The sequence below is a fragment of the Hirundo rustica genome, chromosome 1 (assembly GCF_015227805.2).
Source record: "Hirundo rustica isolate bHirRus1 chromosome 1, bHirRus1.pri.v3, whole genome shotgun sequence".
NCBI classification, from domain to species: domain Eukaryota; kingdom Metazoa; phylum Chordata; class Aves; order Passeriformes; family Hirundinidae; genus Hirundo; species Hirundo rustica.
The window spans coordinates 115217301-115237186 of NC_053450.1; the positions used below are offsets into that span (position 1 = coordinate 115217301).

Below are 19886 nucleotides of genomic sequence, written 5' to 3' on the forward strand. Positions count from 1 at the left end.
TTGGTAATCACTGAGATTCTGTCACATTTATATTCTTCTTTCAGATCCTCTATACTGAAGAATGAAGGGGTGATACAGCAGAATTATAACTGTGGCTTCTTTTTTCATAGGGATATGAAAATATCCCTATGCACCCCTTTAGTTAGAAGTTCTTAGACATTTCCATTTAACTGAAATTCTGCCAATTAGTCCCTGATGAATAGCTGCTAATAAGATGAAGGAAAAATGGACCTGCACATTTTCATATCTTCAACTTCAATAAGTAAAAAAATTAAAATGTGTTGGTGAATCTCTCAACATATGAGCACACAGCTATTATTAATAACACATCAATTTATATGAACAAATAATTGTTTTCTAGAGGTAAACATGTCTTCTAGATGCTATTAAATCTCCATGAATCTGAAGAGTCTAAAGAGAAGCAGACTGCTGTGTGCAAAGGTCCCTACTGTATGGATGAAGTTGTTAAAACAAAAGGAGAACTGATAGACTTGTTAAATAACAGTTGCTCATCAATCATCACATGCACTTTCCAATGCTCTTTCAGACCAGGGATAAAAGTGGACAGCTCATGGGCCAGCTGTCCAAGAATGAAGCAGATGAATGCCAGGACAATTAGTTGGAAGCTAAACCAAACCAAAAAGAACAGTAAAAACAGACAAAAGGGCACATGAACATTAGTATTTCCAGTTTTACTAGAAACAGGAAGAATTTCAACACCTCCTGGATGAAAAAGCAGTCATCTCAGACAGAGGAAAGGTAGTAAAATAATAGAATTATACCACCAGTGTGCACATTGGATGTTGTTAAGCGCAGCTAAAGCATGATATTCTTCAGTCCTTTACCTCTAAAAATCCCTAGAATCCAAAATATTTGGCTGAGTATAATGAAAAATACCACTGTGGGAAGGGAGGGGAGGGCAGGGACCATTTCAATACTTCATAAAAAAGACTGCTGTTCACCAGTACCCTGCATCCAGAGATGGAGGAGAAGTTGCCAGTTCAGTGAGCCTGAAACACCTTGGAGACATCACCCTCTGGAAGCAAACATTGGTGTTGGGGATGCCTTGCAAGCTGGCCTTGCTGAACTGATGGTGAACATGCCAGTCCAGGCTTAGACAGGGGGAAACGCATTCCCCCTGGGAAATGCTGGACCCTTATGCCTAAGGATACAAGGAAAATCAGCCTGCTGTTGGGCATGCGTGGATAAATGTCCCACAAATCATGCACTCAGGTCTTCCAGGCAGCTCAACACAGAGATGGTGTGGTTGAGTATGGAGTTTGCAAGCCCCAAGACCCCTGCTTCATATAGGCCCTCATGTGAAGCTCTGGGATGTTTTTACCTCTTCCTACACATCTGGAAACTGGCAGTCGCTCTTCAGTCTTCAAGGCAGTGCCCTGCTCTTTTTTCCAGGACAATCCCACCAAGTTGCCTCACCAAAGTAACATTCCTGGGTTATTGGCTGCCAGATTAATCTGGCCCTCAGTAAGCAGACCTGTAAGCTGACCCAACAGGAGGTCTGGAAGCCTGCCCAAAGCATTGGACATGGTGAGGTTGCTCTGGAACATGAAATCCTGGGAGTGTTTTGCAGCTGCTGCCTGAAAACTGACAGAAACCAAGATGGACATTTAAGCCAGATGGCAGTTGCCAAGATCTTGCAGACTAGATTTTGTAGTGGGAACAACATGAGGCATTGTTTCTGAAAATTAAATTTTGTTTGGAATTTCTGGCTCAAGGGAGAATCTTTCTGGTTTGTTCTGCGTTTTTAGAAGATGAATCAGAATGAAACCAAATTTTGTAAGATTGATTTTCCACAAACTGGAAACCATGAATGTTGCTTGGCCAACTCTTCTTCTATCTATAACTTCAGCAAAAGGATCAACCATATTTGTATTTGGATAGGGTGGGGATACTAGAGAACACTAACCTTTAAATGCCGATGCCAACTTTAGTACATTTAAAGTAAAGTGCTTTAAAGTGATGTAGTACAAATTATTGCGTCTCATTGGCATAAATTTGTTGTGTCAAAATCCTTCAATGTATTTACATGATCATTAGCTTTGCTTACATGGCTGAGCTGTGGAATTGTAAGCATTTTTGGAGAAGACTTCCTTTTCCCACTTTTCACAAACTATTGAAATTCTTGTGGGAGAAGGATCACCTTAAAATTAAAGTCAATGCCCTACTGATAGAGCGTGAGTGTGCAGGAATACTACAGTCTTCCCCCGTGTATTTAAATTATCAGCTGTGGGAGGATCTCTGAGGCTCACTGGACCATACCAGCAATAGGGCTACAAAAGCTAAGGAGAAACCTTGACTTTTAGCAGAGTGGACTGAACTACACTGCTATGTCATCACCTTATCTACCTTGTGATGATCTGATAACAATGTTGAACTCCTAAACTTGCAGGATAAAATTACACAGAATCTCTCCTAATTTGTCACTGTTTCATCCAAATAAGGGGAAGATTTAAGGAATAAGAAAAGATACCAAAAATTAAAAAACAAAACGAAACAAAACAATAAAAACTAGCAGAAGAAAACAGAAAATGCAAGAAGGAAAAAAAAAAATCCCAATACCTCAAAAAAATAGGCATCCCTCCTTACCTTACGCCCTCCTGTCTTATCTTCTAATCAGTAATTCACTTCCTACAGAGAGGTCCCTTTAGACTGCCTCCCAGTTTTGACTCCCGCAGGTCTTTCATGCTATTTCACTATAGTATTTTCTTATCCTACTAGATACTGTTTCATTGGGGAAGTAGGATCAACACAGCTGATGAACTGTAAGTGAAGTAGCCAAGAGTGCAAGCCTGATGCTTCAGCTTTAACTCTGTACATGTGAGCAATTTAACACATAGGAAACATGAGGTTTGTTTGAAAAATAAAAAAGTGCAAGTGCTCATTTTTCCTAAGACACTATTAAATAGAGCTTTATGGGTGTGCTTAGTAGTTATTTTACCAGGAATAACATGAACAATGCTTGAAGGGGCCAGTAAAACAGATGTGTCTTCGTGCTGGCAGCATAGCAGCATTCCAAGGCTGTTCTTTGGGTTCTTTCAGCACTAGTTTTCCAAAGGAGACAGAATCACCTCATATGTATTCAAATTATATACAATTATCATTTGGTATGGATTTGTGCTTTAACGGAACCTTCTTTCAGTTCTGGAAAATACAAGCACTGAAAGTTTTCTGTGCTGGTGTATGAATTTTAATAATTTCTAGGGCTAATGAAGACTGGACCAAGTATAAAGCAATTCCCATCACTGGAGAAAAAAAATCTGTTCATCAGTCTTGCCCTCGCTCTCACTGTACTGATTGCAAATAGTTTTAGACAGGACTAAAAAAAGTGTAGCAGCAGTCTCATCTTGATAGACGAGTATGCTGAAATGGTTGCACTTCATACATTCTTTCAGCTAGCACATTCTGTGAAAAATTAGAAGCAAAGGAAAATAACAAAATCCCCCCAGTTTCCTCCCCTCTCCCTAATTCTGATAGAGATTATGAGGAGAATAATCCAGGAAGTGAATCAACATTGGGGAAAGTATAAATACATGTTAAAACACCCATATTTCCTCCTTATGGATGCCCTTTATATGCTCCTTATATGAATGCCCAAACAGCACTTAAGGACCAACAGCAAACAGGCATGATAACTAATGGCTCAAAATGTTTGCAAGCCAAACAGAAAGACTGGCTTTTCTTTTCTTTTCTTTTCTTTTCTTTTCTTTTCTTTTCTTTTCTTTTCTTTTCTTTTCGTGTCTTTTCTTTTCTTTTGTTTTCTTTTCTTTTGTTTTCTTTTCTTTTTTCTTTTCTTTCTTGTATTTTCTTTTCTTTTTTTTCTTTTCTTTATTTTCTTTTCTGCTTTTTATCTTCTATTCTCTTTTCTTTTCTTTTCTTTTCTGTTCTTTCTCTTTCATCTTCTCTTTCTTGGTTTCTTTTGCTTTTATTTTCTTTTCTTTCTTTTCTCTTTTCTTTTCTTTTCTTTTCTTTTCTTTTCTTTTCTTTTCTTTTCTTTTCTTTTCTTTTCTTTTCTTTTCTTTTCTTTTCTTTTCTTTTCTTTTCTTTTCTTTTCTTTTTTCTTTTCTTTTCCTGAAAATCCTTTAAGGTAAACTCACTCCGTGTCTGCTGGCATGCAGCCATTTTCCTATAAATTCATATTACAGTGCTGTATTTCTAATGGATTGGGTATGGTGCTTTTCCATTTTGCTAATGAGAAAAGCTAAAGGCCATTACTTGTTCTGATTAAGATCCCAAGGGAAGAAATGTGATGTGTATATTACCAGGCCATACGTAAAGGAAGTATTTGACATTTCCAATCAATCAGATGAAGGGTAGACAGAAAAAGTCTTATCCTGTGACTGCAGAGGAAGAAGATATTGAGGGAAAAGAAACCATTGAAAATGTCTTTAAAAGGTGACTTACAGGAATCAGTTATAATGATATTAGTATGATCAATGACTAGGGCTACTATCTGGGAAGGATGTAATTACCAAAATGAAAACTTTCAAATGGAAGCCTGATCAAGGGCAAAGGTACCGCCATATTTCTCAGAGCACTGTCAGCTCTCATGCAGGCAATGTATTACTGTGTCACTCACAAGCCCTGCAAGGTTGTGCTTCCCTGGGCTGGGAGCAGACCTAGAAAGGGAGGGGTTGAGAAACTTTGCATCCCGCTCAGAGAGGTGGGTAAGTCTGGCCCCAAAGGCAAATTCAAGATAAAGAAAGATAAGGCTGGGCAAAGGGGAAAATAGAAAAGAGAAAATACCCAGTCATGACTGGCTTTAAGGAAGGTTTTGCAGCAGTGCATATTTAAAAACCATTTCAAGAGAGAAAGGAAATGCTGTAGACCAATGAGCTACTTGTCATAAAGGAGAGGAAACAAAAAAATGTACCAAGAGATGCATTGCTCAATTTACAGAAGGATAGTCTGGAACGCCCTCTAAAATGTTTCAATATGCAATTCCTACATGTTTAATCCTGTTGTCATAGAATTTTTCAAATTTATACCTGAATGAAAGAAATACAAAGTTTAGAGACAATTTTTCATCCCTTTTTCAGTGGCTACATAGCAACAGCTTGAAAAATGGTACAAGACAGATGCTCCAAGTGGCAAATAAAATTAATAGAGCTTATGTTTTAGGAGAGAACAAGATCCCTTGACTGTGTCACAATGCATAGTCAGAGGTGTAGATATACTTTAAATAATATATTAATTTCACATTATGAATCACTCTGGAACATTAAAACTGACAAAAAATCTGCCACACTTCATCCTCTCAAATATAATCCAGATTAATAGAACATTACTCTCAAGGACAGCAAAACTATGGTAACTGATAAGGTCAGCAGGAGAGATAGTCTCCTGTACTCTCCCAAATCTCTATTAGGCCATTTAGCTTTCCTCTTTAGGACACCACTGATTCTTTACACATACTTGGGAATGTTTCAGATACTTCCACTTGGGAACAGACAGAAAGGCTGTAACACTTTCCCCTATGTGCTCTAAAAGAACATCTTCAACCCTTCCCTTCATCATGAGATCAGGAGGCAAATCTAAGAGATGTGTTTCTCTTAAATATTATTTGCGACAAGGCATGGATTAAAAAAAAAAAAAAAAAAAGAAAAAAGCTATCAAACTGAAATTCAATCATCTTCAGATTTCCTTAAAGGCATATATTTAAAATATTCTACACAGGCCCTAACAGGAGTTCTCAGTAAGCTCTTCTGATCCCTCTGCTCCAATCATGCGAAAAGGAACCAATGCTTCACCAACGCCTGTACAGGCAAGCAATTCTGGCCTATTCTAAATGCCACAGCCTAGTCAGGGAATTGTTCGTCTCAGGAGGATCTTGCAGAGTATCTATTTCTATGCTAAGTTGTCTGTTCTGGTTCTTTGATGCACTTCTGGCTCTGGCACATGGACTGACTGGAAAGCTCAGACATCTTCATTTTGCACTGGCACTCACTGATCAGCATAATGTTCCTTTTCTCCTTTCCTTTTATACATAATATTAAAAAAAAAAATAAAAAAGAAAAAAGAAAAAAAGATTAAGTGCTGTGCAAATATTTGCTGTGGACAAAGTCCTAACTGCACCACAGATTTCCTAGTCCAAGAATATGACAGAAATGACAAAGTAGCCATTTTCCTGTCAAATAAATTTATGTCAACACTTTAAAGCCATAGGACTTTGCATGATTTACCTTACAAAGAAGGATTGATGCTAACATACAAGTGTTACACAGAACTCAGAGGCCACACTGCTAAAATACAAATTAGCAGAGTTAACACTTAGAAAGTATAAAACTGGCTGTTTCTGAAGCTGAATGAGGGCATTTGCAGATTCCTCACACTTAGTGGCTGATGTCAGGGACAACGAGTTTAATCTTAGGATGGGAGGGTGTGTGTGGGGGATGGTTTGATAGCCTGCCCAGCTGTAATATCCCCAAACAGCCTTGAAGGAATGGTAATTGTGAACTGAAACAGCATCTGTTTAACTGTCATCCTTGCCTCAGGACTGGAACTTTTTTTGCTTGTTGTGAAGATCATGAGAAACACTACACGGACCATGAAGATGAAAACAGCGCAAGATTAAAAACATTAAGTACAACCACCAAGACGCAGCTGTCCATACTGCTAGTGTACACAGGGAAATATAAATGCCAAAATGCATTTGACATTCATGATATAATTCGGTATGGGAATTCAGAACACTGAGTTAAATGAATAATTATTTTTAAAAATATTTTTCATTATTATTAATATAGAGGGCAGATTATTACAGATTATTCTGTGAGAAGCAATTAGGATTCACTGCTAGGCAGTAAAGGCAAATCTAACTTCAACTGGTAAGATCTTCTCTTTTCTAACTGAGAAGAATGGGCTGATTAGTTCAGCTGCCTTGATCAGAACAGCTTATGGCAGTCCATCACACTGAGGCTTTACCTCAAATGTACAGCTGAGCATCCCTGGGTTGGGAAAAGGAGCTTCTGTCCATACTATAAGAAAGACTCCACTGTATGGAGGTCATTTACCTCAAAGGGAATTAAGTACTTGCAATTATTGGATTATTTTTTAAGTGATGCTGTAAGGTTTAATTAACACTTTTAAAACACCTTGAGAATATAAAATGCAATATAGATGCATATTTGTCAACTATTTGACAGTTGTTCTCCTCCTTAGGATGTCTCTGAAAAGACTGGAGTCCTGTTCTGTTTGGAAAGAGCAGCAAATACTACAGATTCCCTCATTTATAATTTGTACCTTAGGGAAAGAAAAAAAAAAAAAAAAGAAAAAGAAGAAATGTTTGGCATAAATCTGCAGGATATGTGCAGATGGAGTTAAAAAGCTTCCATAGAAATGCCACAGCTTCATAAACGGAACTAACTGAACTGCATAAAAGTAAGTGCTTCAAACTATCAATAAGTACAGAAATTTCTTAGTTTACAATTGGATCAGCTCTGCCTGCAAAGATCTCTGTAGAACAATTACAGACAAGAGACACTAACACTTTACACTTCTCTGCCAGACTTGTAATTGCAATCATATAATTAAGAGTCCTTAATATACACATATCCAATAGTGAATGCAATAAAGTAAAAATACTAATATTAAAAATAAGCTCAAGATGATGCCTTGGTGCTTAAGCCATATTTTTCTGCTTTGAAATGCAGGAAAATATAACACTGCTCATGACATTTGTATGAAAATTAATGAAAAAGAAAAGTGGATTTATAAGCCTTGAAATGTATTATTTTCCTTGCCTTCTGTTGCAGATTAATTACTTTGAATTTTTACATCAATCATTTTCTGATTTCCAGCTCTGTTACAGCCAGTTTTAAACAAAGGATAAAGATTTCAGCAAGGTCAGAGGTCTTCTCCTGACAATATTGTTCAGGTACAAATAAAATAAGGAAACCTCCTTCTTCAACTAACGGCCACACAGAGAGTGGAATTTTTTGCTATTAACTATTTCCTCATGTCCCCTTGTGCATCAAGGAAATCTGAAATTGTTGCTATTTGCATTTTTAGTTATGGATAAACTTCATGTAATACAATAAACTTATAGAATGTGTATAGGAAAATAATACCCATCAATCAAATTACAGCCATTTTGTTGGAACAGACATTTATTTCCAGAAAACTAAAGATTCTGAGATAAGTCCATTGTCTTCAGATGAAATCAGTTCTACTAAAGCTAGTTAGGACGGTCTGTATGTTAAAAGAAAGTCAGCAAGATAACTTTTGTTAAAAAGTCATCTTTGAACACTAAAATTTTGAGCACCAATTTGGATTCTGTGGATAAACTAGGCAAGGTTATCTGTGGGAATACCATCATAGCCCGCTTCTCACTTCCCCTTGTTACTGTATTTTTGTGACTCAGATTTGCACTGTCAAAAACGGCAACTGAAAAAAGAATAAATACAACTAATTTTTTAGTCAAGTGCAGGTGTTTTAGGTGGAAAAGGCTGGCAGCAGAGCAAAATTACAGTAAACAGGAGGAAGGAAGCAGTCAGGTGTCTGAGCAATTGAAAAAAAATCACTTTGGAAATCATAGCACCTTTGGTTTATACTTCAAACACTGCACACAGCTGTGGTTCACAAGCCAGAGAACATAGACAGCATGAAGTTGTTGTATCAGAGAAATCAGTTTATGTCATATAAATATTATACTGATTTAAGAGAAACCCCCAAGGGAAACACAGAAAAGGAAAACTGGGATTTGAGGCTGGCAAACGCACAATCATTTGGACATTTAGATACTAAAGTCTTAACAAAGTTTCTGTTGCTGTATTACAACTACTAATATTAAAAAGGCAAAATTCGAAGCATTCAGGTGTGCCTACCACATTCAAAACTCATAAAATGCCATGAAGGATAGAACAGTTCTTCACAGGACCAGAATAAGATGTGCCTCTGGGGTACAAGTGCTCCCTGAGCCCATCCTGATGAGGTATGGCTCACCTCTGCCACACAGTAGAAATCTGCTGTGTTCAACAGTTTATCACCTTGCTAGAAAAAACAATTCAATTCAGCAAACTCCCAAATTCACTCAACACAGCTGCTCTCAAACCCCTTGCTACAGCTCAATGAAAAGTGCTGACTGAGCTGTTTCATAGTAAGTATTAGGTATAGCAGAACTCTCCTCCCAAATTGAGTCTTTTAGGAGCAAGAAGATTCTACAGCCTTGTAGCTCTGACACAGAATCACCCATAACTCACAGACAATAAAATACTATCAGAGGGCACAGAGGTTATTGCCATCAGCAGCTCTCTATACAATTGTAAATCATTTAAACAAAGCTTATCCTTTTCTGAGAACTTTAGGTTGAAATCACTGTATATACAGGATCCCAGTGTCTTGCACAATGTATGAAGACTCTATCTTTAGCTCCTTCATTTAACCTTGCTTCACAAATGAGTGAACCCTGAACAGGCTGCTCTTTCCAGAAGGAGACAAGAAAGATACCTCAAAAGCACTGGTAATTTGTCTTCCCAGAAGTTTAAACCTTTGGGGTACCAGTTTGCCAACCATCTGATAAACCATATGGATTAACTGTGAAATGCACTGTGAGCTGAAATTCTGTGGGATAGGATATGGGAAAAGGCAGTGAAATTCAATGGAATATTATTTTTGCGAGCAGCTCCAGGACTTCGTCCAATACACAGGTTATGTTATCTTTTCTATTGTTACTAAAATACATAAAATAATGAACATATTTTAGATTAAAGTCACTTTCAACTCCATTGTACGTGTTTTCAGTAACATGGCAACAGGTCACCTTCCAAAACACTGCAACACTTGCAAATCTAGTGTTTCTGTGAGGTCCCAGTGCCTCTGGAATTAAAAAATTTTCTTTATGAAAGAACATGAGAAATGTAATTCAAAGGTTGCTGCGCAGAGCAGAAACATTTTGCTTAATGAAATGTACCTGTCTTACTGGAAAGGGAAAAAAAAAATAAAATCCAAAGAGTACAGTACACATTAATCACACAACACATGTTGAAATGAATCAATCTTACCTCTTGGTTCCAAATGTTTTTTAGTAAGAAGATACTGTGAATGATCAGTTACAACATATGCTTACTCTTTGGCTATAAACCTCAGACATCGTAAATAAAATGTTATTTTGATGCACAGCTCTTTTCTGAGTCTTGGTACATCATGCTCAGTAAACATTTCTAAAAGTTTTATAATATCTTGAAGTCTCAGTACCTAAATGAATATTACTGAAATTACGACATTTTTCTGTGATGAAAAACAGGGGTTGGAGATGAAAAAAGGCTGTTAGCCACTGCTCTGGATTTGTGTCAACACATGGAAATCGTTCCTGTGGATTTTAAAGTGTTTGGTCCAGTTGAGTTCTAGATGTCACAAACAAACTTTCTGTGCTTCATTTCACGCACTAGTCTAGCTCTTAATGCATTATCAATTTCTGCAACATATGAAAGTTATGCTTTCCCTAGTCTGCGTTCACAACCTTATTGGTAGCACCACTAAAATTTCTTTTCCTTTCCATGGATACCCTTCATGCACCTACACTGTGCTGTAAACCACTGCTGTCCTTCACCTTCATGCCCTTTTCTTTCAGGTAAAGCTTACATCTCTCTCTGAAGCTGACACAGTTCAAGTGCTTCACCTTAGACCTAAATTATATTGTGTGAAGGACTGCAACACTACTTAGGATAAACAGGCTGGTTTTCTATATAATTTATCAAGTTGTTATTTTTCACTGACAATATGGCTCTTTTGAGGATTTCAAGACTTCTTGCTGTGTTTGTGTGCTCTTGTACATGAGGAGAAATGAGCACAGATCTGTTTCCCAGCTCTTGGAGGAGAAGAAACGTGGGAGCAGCACCTCTGGAAGACACTTCTTGCTTTTCACACAGCCACGGTTTTGAAAAATACCCTTCACCTCTCTAAGATCCTCAAACTTGCCTTGTATTACAGAGCCCCACAGAGCTTGTCTTCATCACTTATATTTGGATTTATTACTTCTGGAAAGCCAGATTCCTCATTTCAGTAAAAATTACCTGAGCCTTGTTTAAACACAGGCAGGACAATAAAAACAAGTTTAATTCTAATAATGCAAAGAGTTCTCTTCTTGATTGAAAAATAGAAAATACATTTACAAAAGAAATACATCAAGAAAATACAGATTACAGCCCTGACATTTACAGTACTTTTGTTTTCTGCCTCTTGTTGCATTTGCCAGTGGTAGCATGTTTCAAACCTACAATTTTCAGGGTTTTTTTAAACATATTTTTTGTCCCTCTCTTCTACTTCCCTGTCTGCTAAATAAAGAGATTCTTTCTCTCCCCCTAACTTGCCCTGTCATTTATAGCAGCAGCACAATTTCACAAGAAAATGTGTGAACATTATATTTTTCCTCTTGAAATTCAAAGTATTTAGGTAAATGACCTAGTAGTAGATAGCAAAATGAGTTCACAATGTTGGTTCATCTGTAGGATAGATATCAACAAAAATTTCTGGGAGTATAATTACAGATGAGCCTTTTTTGAGGGAATATTCTGCAGACCACTAAATTTATGCCAGATACTACCAGTTTTATGCCTTTCAGTTTCTATCTATTACTACAAAATCAAAAAAAAAAAAGAATTCATTTTATCAGCAGTGCATGGCTATCACTACCTAAAAAAACCAAAACAAAACAACATGCTTGGAAGAGGTGGCTTTGAACCACACTCCCATTCACCAGGTGGCACTTCTAGAAATCACAGAAAAGAACTGCAGCAGTCATATTTAAGAAAATATATGAGAAACAAGCCTCTAAGTGTTCTAGTTTACAGTTATGTGAAGTCATCTGCAAATCAAATTGAGGTTAGTTTGATGATGAAAATGAAGTTATATTAGTTAGGGCTTTTCTGGCTGATACTTTTTGCTTTGCTGATCCATCACTATTGCTTTGTGCTGTTGTGTATTTTTATCACCACAATCAGGGAGTGTATTCCTTCTCTGAAAGGGAATCTGGGCTAATGTCACTTTGAGTCAGTAGCTGATACCTCAAAGAGAGGCAAAGAGTCCTTAACAAAAGCCCTTTTTTCGTTGGTGGAAGTGTTATGTGATGGTAAAATTTAACACAGAATAGAAGCTACTGGCCTGCTGGGCTCAGATGAAGTGCTGCTTGGACCAAAAATGGAATTCCCTCCATCTGTGTTTATTCACCTTTTATGTTTTCCCTTCCTACCTATGACAGGTAGTGGCTTTGAAGATTGGCACACTTGCAGAAAAAGACAAACAGTAAGCCACTACCAACAAATGGTAGGAAAGTTGAGCTGAGTTCAGAAGAGAAGGGGGAACACCACAGATATATGATTTTTTAAACTCTATTAATTCAAAAATACCATCTAACCACAGCTATGATCAAACATATACTGTGGAACCAATGTTGAAACAGATGAGCAGAAAGAGTCTCAGCTGCACAAGAGCTGATCTGCCCAGTTCTTACATGAGTCTGTGGAATTTCAAGACAGTCCAGAAAGGGAAAAGATCACACCTTACCTTGCTCACCTGAGCAGGTATTTGGCTGTCAATTTAAGAATTTTTCCTCAAGAAATGCTGTTGCATTCACAAATGTTTCCTTATAGAAATGATGAATCTATATTTAAGATTGTTAACCCTTTTGTCTCGATAATATCTAATGGCAGTGATCTTCACAAATTGATTTAATCTGTCATGAAGAAAGTTCTTAGTCTGTTGTCGACTGCTTAGAATTTGGTGCTTTTCAGTCGCACTAAGTGCCCCTTTTTATCTCAAATTACACATGAGGTAAATTGGAGCTCCTTTCAAGAGAATGTGTGGGAAGAAAGGTGCAGGAGGAGTTACTTGTTTTTTATAAATCTCACAAGAATTTATGCTGATCTTCTGCCTTCTAAGCAGAATCAATTCTCCTTAAATGGATCTCCTGCCCCAGACAGCTCCATGTTGTTAATCACTTAGATCTGCCCTGGACTTTGGCTGAGTAAAAGGATAAGGAAGATCTTAGTTTCAGCCTGAACTAGGCTATTTCACTTGAAATAGGTTCAGTCCTATATTTACCACACAAGCAGTAACTGAAACTGTCAGTCAATAAATAAAATAAAAGAGCTCTAAGATTAACACCCGATAACGTGAAAGGCACAAGACTGCAAAGAAACTTTTGCTCCTGTAGCTCTCCAAGGACCTTGTGACACACAATTAGAATAACAGAGTACTTTTTGAACAAGAATCTGAACATGAGGGGAATGCGACAATGTTTCAGCTCCATGTAGCTGTAGTATCTGCAAACAGAATGGAAGATTAAAAAGGAAAAAAACCCAATCCTATCTAACAAAGCAGTTATTCTGCTGAGGCCTTCAGGTGACATTTTAAGCCACCAGTGACCATGGAGCATCCAAATGAAATAAAAGATAAAAAACGTATAACAAGCTTGTTGTTCCATTGAAGGGTTCTGGAGATATCATCAAGCCTTGCTGGGAACAAAAAGAACTAACAAAGTGAAAGATAAGACTGATGTACCTGCATAACAAGCCCGCTATTCCACTGAGAAATTTTGGTGATACTATAAACCAGGAAAGCTGAGTTAAGGTAGTCTGCAGTTACAACAGGATCCCACATTATGTCATTGCGGATCTTTCTCCTGACTGCATTTTTAATACAGAGTATTTGGAACAATTAAACTTTTTTTTTTTTTTTGGTTTGTTTTGTTGTTGTTTCATATGTGCAGTGGAGGGTTTATTTTTGTAAGTTGCCTATCAAGTTTCTAAATTAGAAACTGAAAGCTGAGTGAACTTGAAGTGTGAAGAACAATTGGGCAGTCAGTTGAACTACCAGTTTCAGTAAAAAACCTGGCTTCTACTCACTCTCCCATTGGTGTGGGCTTCAAAGGTTTAAGATGAAATAAGGCCACAATAAGGCAGTTACAAAGGAGAGGGAGAAAAAGCTGGAGTCCTCTGCCTAACAAGGGCTGCCTCAAACTATAGAATGAAATCGGAACCCAAGCAGTATCTGAAACAGATGCTAACACCATCCACCATTCCTCCCAGGGAGGAGAGGGAAATCCCAACCAGGAAAGTGCAGAACAGCAAACTTCCTTCATGAATGACAAGCAAAGGAGAAAGAATAAGAAAATCTTTTTCCCACTGAAGTGGCAGATTATTGCTGCTGATGGCCAAACTTGGAAGTGCCAAGCAGCAGTGACTGAAAGCAGTGATCCAACTGCTCAGTTTTTACATTTCTAAAGGTTTTTGTATTATATCCACTCAGGCATCAATCACAATGTTATTAAACCATGAAAGGGATGTCAGATCAATGGCTGTATCGGAAACATTTTGAATGACAGGCTGATGATGGAACAATTCCAGCCTCCATACATTATTAAACACATACTAATGCTACTCTTTCAGTGCTACCCTTACAGACTCACACACTCTATTCTCCCTCTACAGTACCTTTTGTATTAGCAGACCTAATTGTAGATGAATATTACATAGGAAAAGCAAGACTTACTATAATAAATAATAATAAACTAGTAAAAAAAAATCAAGTTTTAAACCCCTTGTCTATCTTCACTTTATGCCTTCTGGCATTAAAATTTCATTTTAATACAGTTGTCGAAGCTGAGACTGGGTTGTCAGCCTTAATCAGAATATTCAGAGCTATTGCTTTCTTGCTGTAATGTTGACATAATTTAAGCCTAGGTTTTCTTTATGTATTTCCCCACAGCTAGCACACCCATGTAAATGCATTTTGCTCTTTTTGAGTGAAGAGGTATCTTTGAAAAATACATATAAATATGGCAGAAATCATCCCTCTGGCAGATTGTCTGCTTAACTCCAGATTTTGAGCAGAATGGGGAAGTGATCAGAGCAGCACACGTGCCTCTCAATTCATCAGCAACAAAAGCTGTATTTTCACCGGCAGAAATCAATTTGATTTTCATAAAGGCAAAAAAGAATTATATTCTTGGTGGGTGAAGCAGAAAGCAAAGCACAGTAACTGGGACATGCAAATGCTGTACCAATTTCTCACACAACACAGGAACATAGGGTTGAGATGCCATAAATGGCACACCTTTATCTCCTCTCTCTCTCCAGTGCCCTATACCATCCTTTGGCACTGGACTCAAGCAAAGATGGATTTCCAGCTTTTCCTTTGGCCTGGCATCTTGATAGCCTGGTTAGGCATCCTACTGGTTAGGGAGTGCTTATTATAGCAGAGATGTCTAATTTTATGTGAACAATTCAATAACAGATAAGAAATAAGAATGTTAAAAATATGATAAAATGAAATTAAATATGTATTCTTTGGGAGTTTGGATAGAAAGAAAAATTCTTGTTCCTATTCATGGCAAATGGCTTCCTAAACAAAATTACTTGTGTTTTGTTTCCCTAGCACAAGGGAAATGCAGCTGATTATGAGTGACTCTGCAGGACAATGGCTTTGTTTTGACTGCTGAACTGGATGCTCCCAGATGGAAGTGAACTGCCCTACCAGCATTAAGCCCAACCTGGGCTGGTGATAAAACAATCAAATGGATGGAAGCAGCTGCCCCCAAGGGTTTTAATGTGTGCTTCAGGGCTGAGAGATCAAAACTCAAATCCAGTTTTTGGAGTCAAGGCAGGAAATGGCAGAGGATGCTGTTACTCAGATCACTTGCCTCACCAATGAGCTAAAGAGTGCTCCTCTGTGAAGGGAGATAGAATGACTCCAGCCTGGACAGAGTATTTTAATATTTCAAGGAGCATCAAAAGGCTGAGTAATTCCCACAAGATACGAAGCTGCATAGGCCCTTATGCTATTTCTCTATCTCACTCATTAGAGAGTAGATTTTCTGTTGAAGCAATGTTTTAGAAATCTGTGTTCATCCTGAATCAGGTAAGTGTGGAGGTGGTTTTGAAGTCAACTCTCACTCAAGTGACCACAGGGGTCTGTTTCAGTGGAAAAATATGTTAATTATCAAAATGCTTTATCTAAGGAAGTGAACATATCAAAGCCTTCCCATAAAAACTGCTCTGCATACTGCAAGCTTTTAAATTAAATTGGGACAGAGTTACTGCCTACAGTGAGTAGAATTATTTGAGTAGAATTATTTGTGACTTTTTGTCTTGTTTGACTACAAAAATCTGGGTGGTTTCTTGAAAGGTAGCTGGTGGCTCTTTATCGCACTCTGTTGCACAGTTTTAAGGAGAAAATGGAAAAAAATATATTCATAACAGAAATGTATCATTTACATCTTTTATCTCCCATAAAACCTAGTCCTGCTGAGGTAGTACTCACAGTAGTATGGCTTGGACTTGGTGCAATTCTTCATGCTTTATGCTCTCAATGCTCCTCTCTCTGGACTAAAACTCAGAATTCCAAATAAATTAAGAAAAATATCTCTAAATAAATAATATCTCCAAATAGCTTGTGCTCCTCATTTTTTTTTTTTTTTTCCTGTAACAGAATACATGCTGAAGAATGAATTTCACATCTGGATGGATACATCTAACAAAATGGCAGCCCAAATTGTGATTTCTGATAAGAGGAATTCCCAACAGGAGGAATTCTCAATGACATCCATGATTATACTCCTTGCATGAGTACTTAAACTGAATATGGTGCTGATGCTTTTTTTATCTAAGAAAAATCCTGTATGTGATAAAATAGGGTGCCATTTGAGATGTTTGAAAAGCCTATGGATATTGTAGCACTCATCAATCATTTTTGTTTTCTTGCTCTTTAAGTTTTCTGCAAATGACTTAGGAGTTATGCAGATAGTAAACATAAACTTGTATGGTATACCTCTGAATGTATTTCAAGAAATTATCACAGGCAATGCTGTGAACCTTGAAACATAAAACTGTGTAAAGAGTGAGGAAAAGAAAGGAAAGGTTTTCATTTGGTTGCAGTAAGATGAGTTCAGGATCTCATTGTCATCCACTAGATGACCCACTACCTCTCAGAGTCCTCTGCCTGACTCCCCAGATGGATTTGTTACTGTAAGCACTGTAACAGTGGTCCCAAGCAAGAAGAGAACATTAACTGGGAATTCTCTAGTTTGCATTAAGATTGTGAGACGATGAGTGCAGAAGACGTGTGTTAAGAGTTATGGAATTGAAAATGACAGGCAGGGGAAGAAAATTCATAGGAGCTGCCCAATAGCACAGCCAGAATTCATCTTCCATTTCCTTGCCTTAACTTTTAAACATGCTTTAGAATCACAATAATTACATGTGCAGAAATTCTCACTAGACCAAGTATTTCCTTGAATTTCATGAAGGGGAAAACGCTGAGATTAACTTTGTGATGGAATTCCTAATTCTGATTATTGAATGCAACATTTAAAATGTCAAGAATAAATGATAGATCATCATATTTAAGTTTCATCAGAAAAAATACAGAAGTCTTAGATCATAACAGAGGTTTTTAAAGAAATGAGATGAGACACTGGAGTCAGAATTAAATTCAACAGATAAGGAAGAAGGAGGTGAAGAGAAGAGATCAGGAAGTGACCCAACATAGTGGGTTAAATAACTTAGTAGAGATGCAACTGCATTTAGTACCTTATTCAATTAAAATACAAATTGGAAAACTGTGTTCCTATGGATTAGTATCAAGTTATGCACTTACCCTTTTTTTCACGGTGGTGAAAAAAAAGGTAAGTGCGTAACAGAGCATGTTATATAATTATCTGTTTCATATAATTGTTACATAAAAGATCATGTGTGCTAATCTGTACACATACAGATGTGTACTATGTATGCCTGTATTTTTGCAAAAATTTACATTACATGCAGTATGCACACATTCACATATTAAACCACCATATATAGTGTGCAGTTGCTGTATTTTAGGAACATTTCAGAGAGCTTAAATGATTTTAATTAAGAGGGGATTTTGTCTTTCTCTGACTCTGGGGGAGTTAATTGACCTAGACAGCTTAAAAAGAAAATTTGAAAATAGTTGCTGAAATACGCATGTTTAAATATGATATACTGGAAACACAGCTGGCCTTGACCAAAAAACACATTTCTAAACCTGGAACAAAATACATATGGCTGGCTGCTATGGTTTGAAGTGAGTTGTGGATCCTACCACAAAGCCAGAACTCCTGACCCCAGTGGTATGCTTTCTACACTGACAAGCAAACAATCTAAAAAACAAATTGATAGAGCAGTACTTCCATAATTACATGAGAACTAGTACAGGTAATTCTTCTTAAATATAGATCAGGTTTTGTTGGCCTACTATTTTACTACCCATACTACTTTGTCATTTCTGTTCTGTCATAACTAATGGTGACTGTATGATGGTGAAGCCCTGAAAAGCACTTGAAAGACTAGTAAATTACCTTAGGAAACTCAGTAAGCAATAGATGCTTTACAATAGAGAAAAAAAAGAAAAAAGAAAAAAAAGAACTTACCGTTCCTGTTGTGCCCAAGGAAAGGTGGTTCATCTGTTGTGTCAGAGGGCCCATCATGCTTGCTGGCTGCATTGACATAGTGTGGTCCATTGTTGGTGTTATCACAGCACCCTAGAAACACACATAATTTATGGTTCAACCTCTCTCATATTAAAAAAAAAAAAAGAAGGCAAAAAGAGAGGCAATCTTTAAATGAGTAAACCTGACTGAAAACTTGACATGAATCTTAAAAGACACTAATATATGTGTCAGAAGAAATATGTTTTGTTCCTATTGACAACCAAGCCACACACATATATTATTTGTACTGCTAATGAGGCCATTTTATGTCAGCTCCAATTAAGTGTCATTTTTCACTTCATTGCTTCTGACAAACAAATGCATATGTTCTTTCTACGATGAATGCTACTGTACATTGCAAAATGCCTGTCATTTCCATTTTTCTATATCCTATATAGAACAATCTTACAGACAGAACACATATGTCCCCAATTTTCTCTAACATCTAAAGCCTTCAGACTCGGAGATCTCTGGCCTATTATGGTAATTATCTTGGATTTTTCCAGTCTCAGTTAAGAGCCCTTACTCATGATATTTTATAGCTGATTAAGTAAGACTAGCTATTGACAGTGAGTTTGGTAGTGACACCCATTTAAAACACATACACAATGTTAAAAAGCATTTTTCTTCTCTGCATGAAAAACAAAGACATTAATAACAAAGAGCATATGTACTAAAGCAAGACTGAGACTTTGACCAAAAAATGAAACAAAAGGCATGCCAGAGGAGCTTTGGAGAGAGAGTTTCTTTGTCATTCGTATTTCATAGTTTTTGCTCTCCCACTTCCCAAGATCCCATGTTGGCAACATCATGGCTTAGTGAAGCGCTGATTCTCTTCAGTTCTATGTTGTAAAATGCTATTTCCTGTGTTGGTCAGAGAAAGTCCGTCAAAAAGTGTGGTCTGCTCTTTTTCTCGCAGATAGTGACATAAAGCGGTATTTCCAGTCATTTTTTCATATATGAAATAATAACTTTACTTTGTATGCGTCTTTGTGTGCATGTCACGAACTTGCACAACCACATTACATCTGCTACAAAGTGTGAAAAAAGTAGATGACGTATATGTTCAAAAAAATTGACTTTTTTTCCCTTTGAGAATACCGGAAAAATTTACCTATAAACAAACCAACCAACCAACTAACCTGTAAAACAAATTTTCTTCAAAAGCATTCAAAACCTGTTCTTACATGTCTATCTCACAGTTATATATAGCTATTTTTGCCAAGGATCTGATTAGAAACTAAGGATTTCAAATTATCAGTTGCAAATAAAAATAAATAAATATACAAAATTCTGGGGAAATACCAATTCAATTTTTCCTCACCTTCCAGCAATATTTTTTCTATGTACATCCTATCTGAGAAGTATAGAGTCTGCAGTCCCTGCAAATGCATTCCTTGCAAGCAGTGGGATGAGAAGGTAG

At 37.2% G+C, this 19886-nt stretch overlaps 1 protein-coding gene across 8 annotated transcripts in view; it reads right to left on the minus strand.

Annotated features, from left to right (window-relative positions):
- The window catches only part of RBMS3 (RNA binding motif single stranded interacting protein 3), a 706233-nt gene that overhangs the window by 20616 nt on the left and 665731 nt on the right, over positions 1-19886 (minus strand). For all 8 annotated transcript variants that reach the window (XM_040055262.2, XM_040055272.2, XM_040055279.2 and 5 more), the window contains one exon: positions 18404-18514. In XM_040055262.2, coding sequence (XP_039911196.1) covers positions 18404-18514 — 111 coding nt within the window. The remainder of the gene's footprint in view (positions 1-18403; positions 18515-19886) is intronic.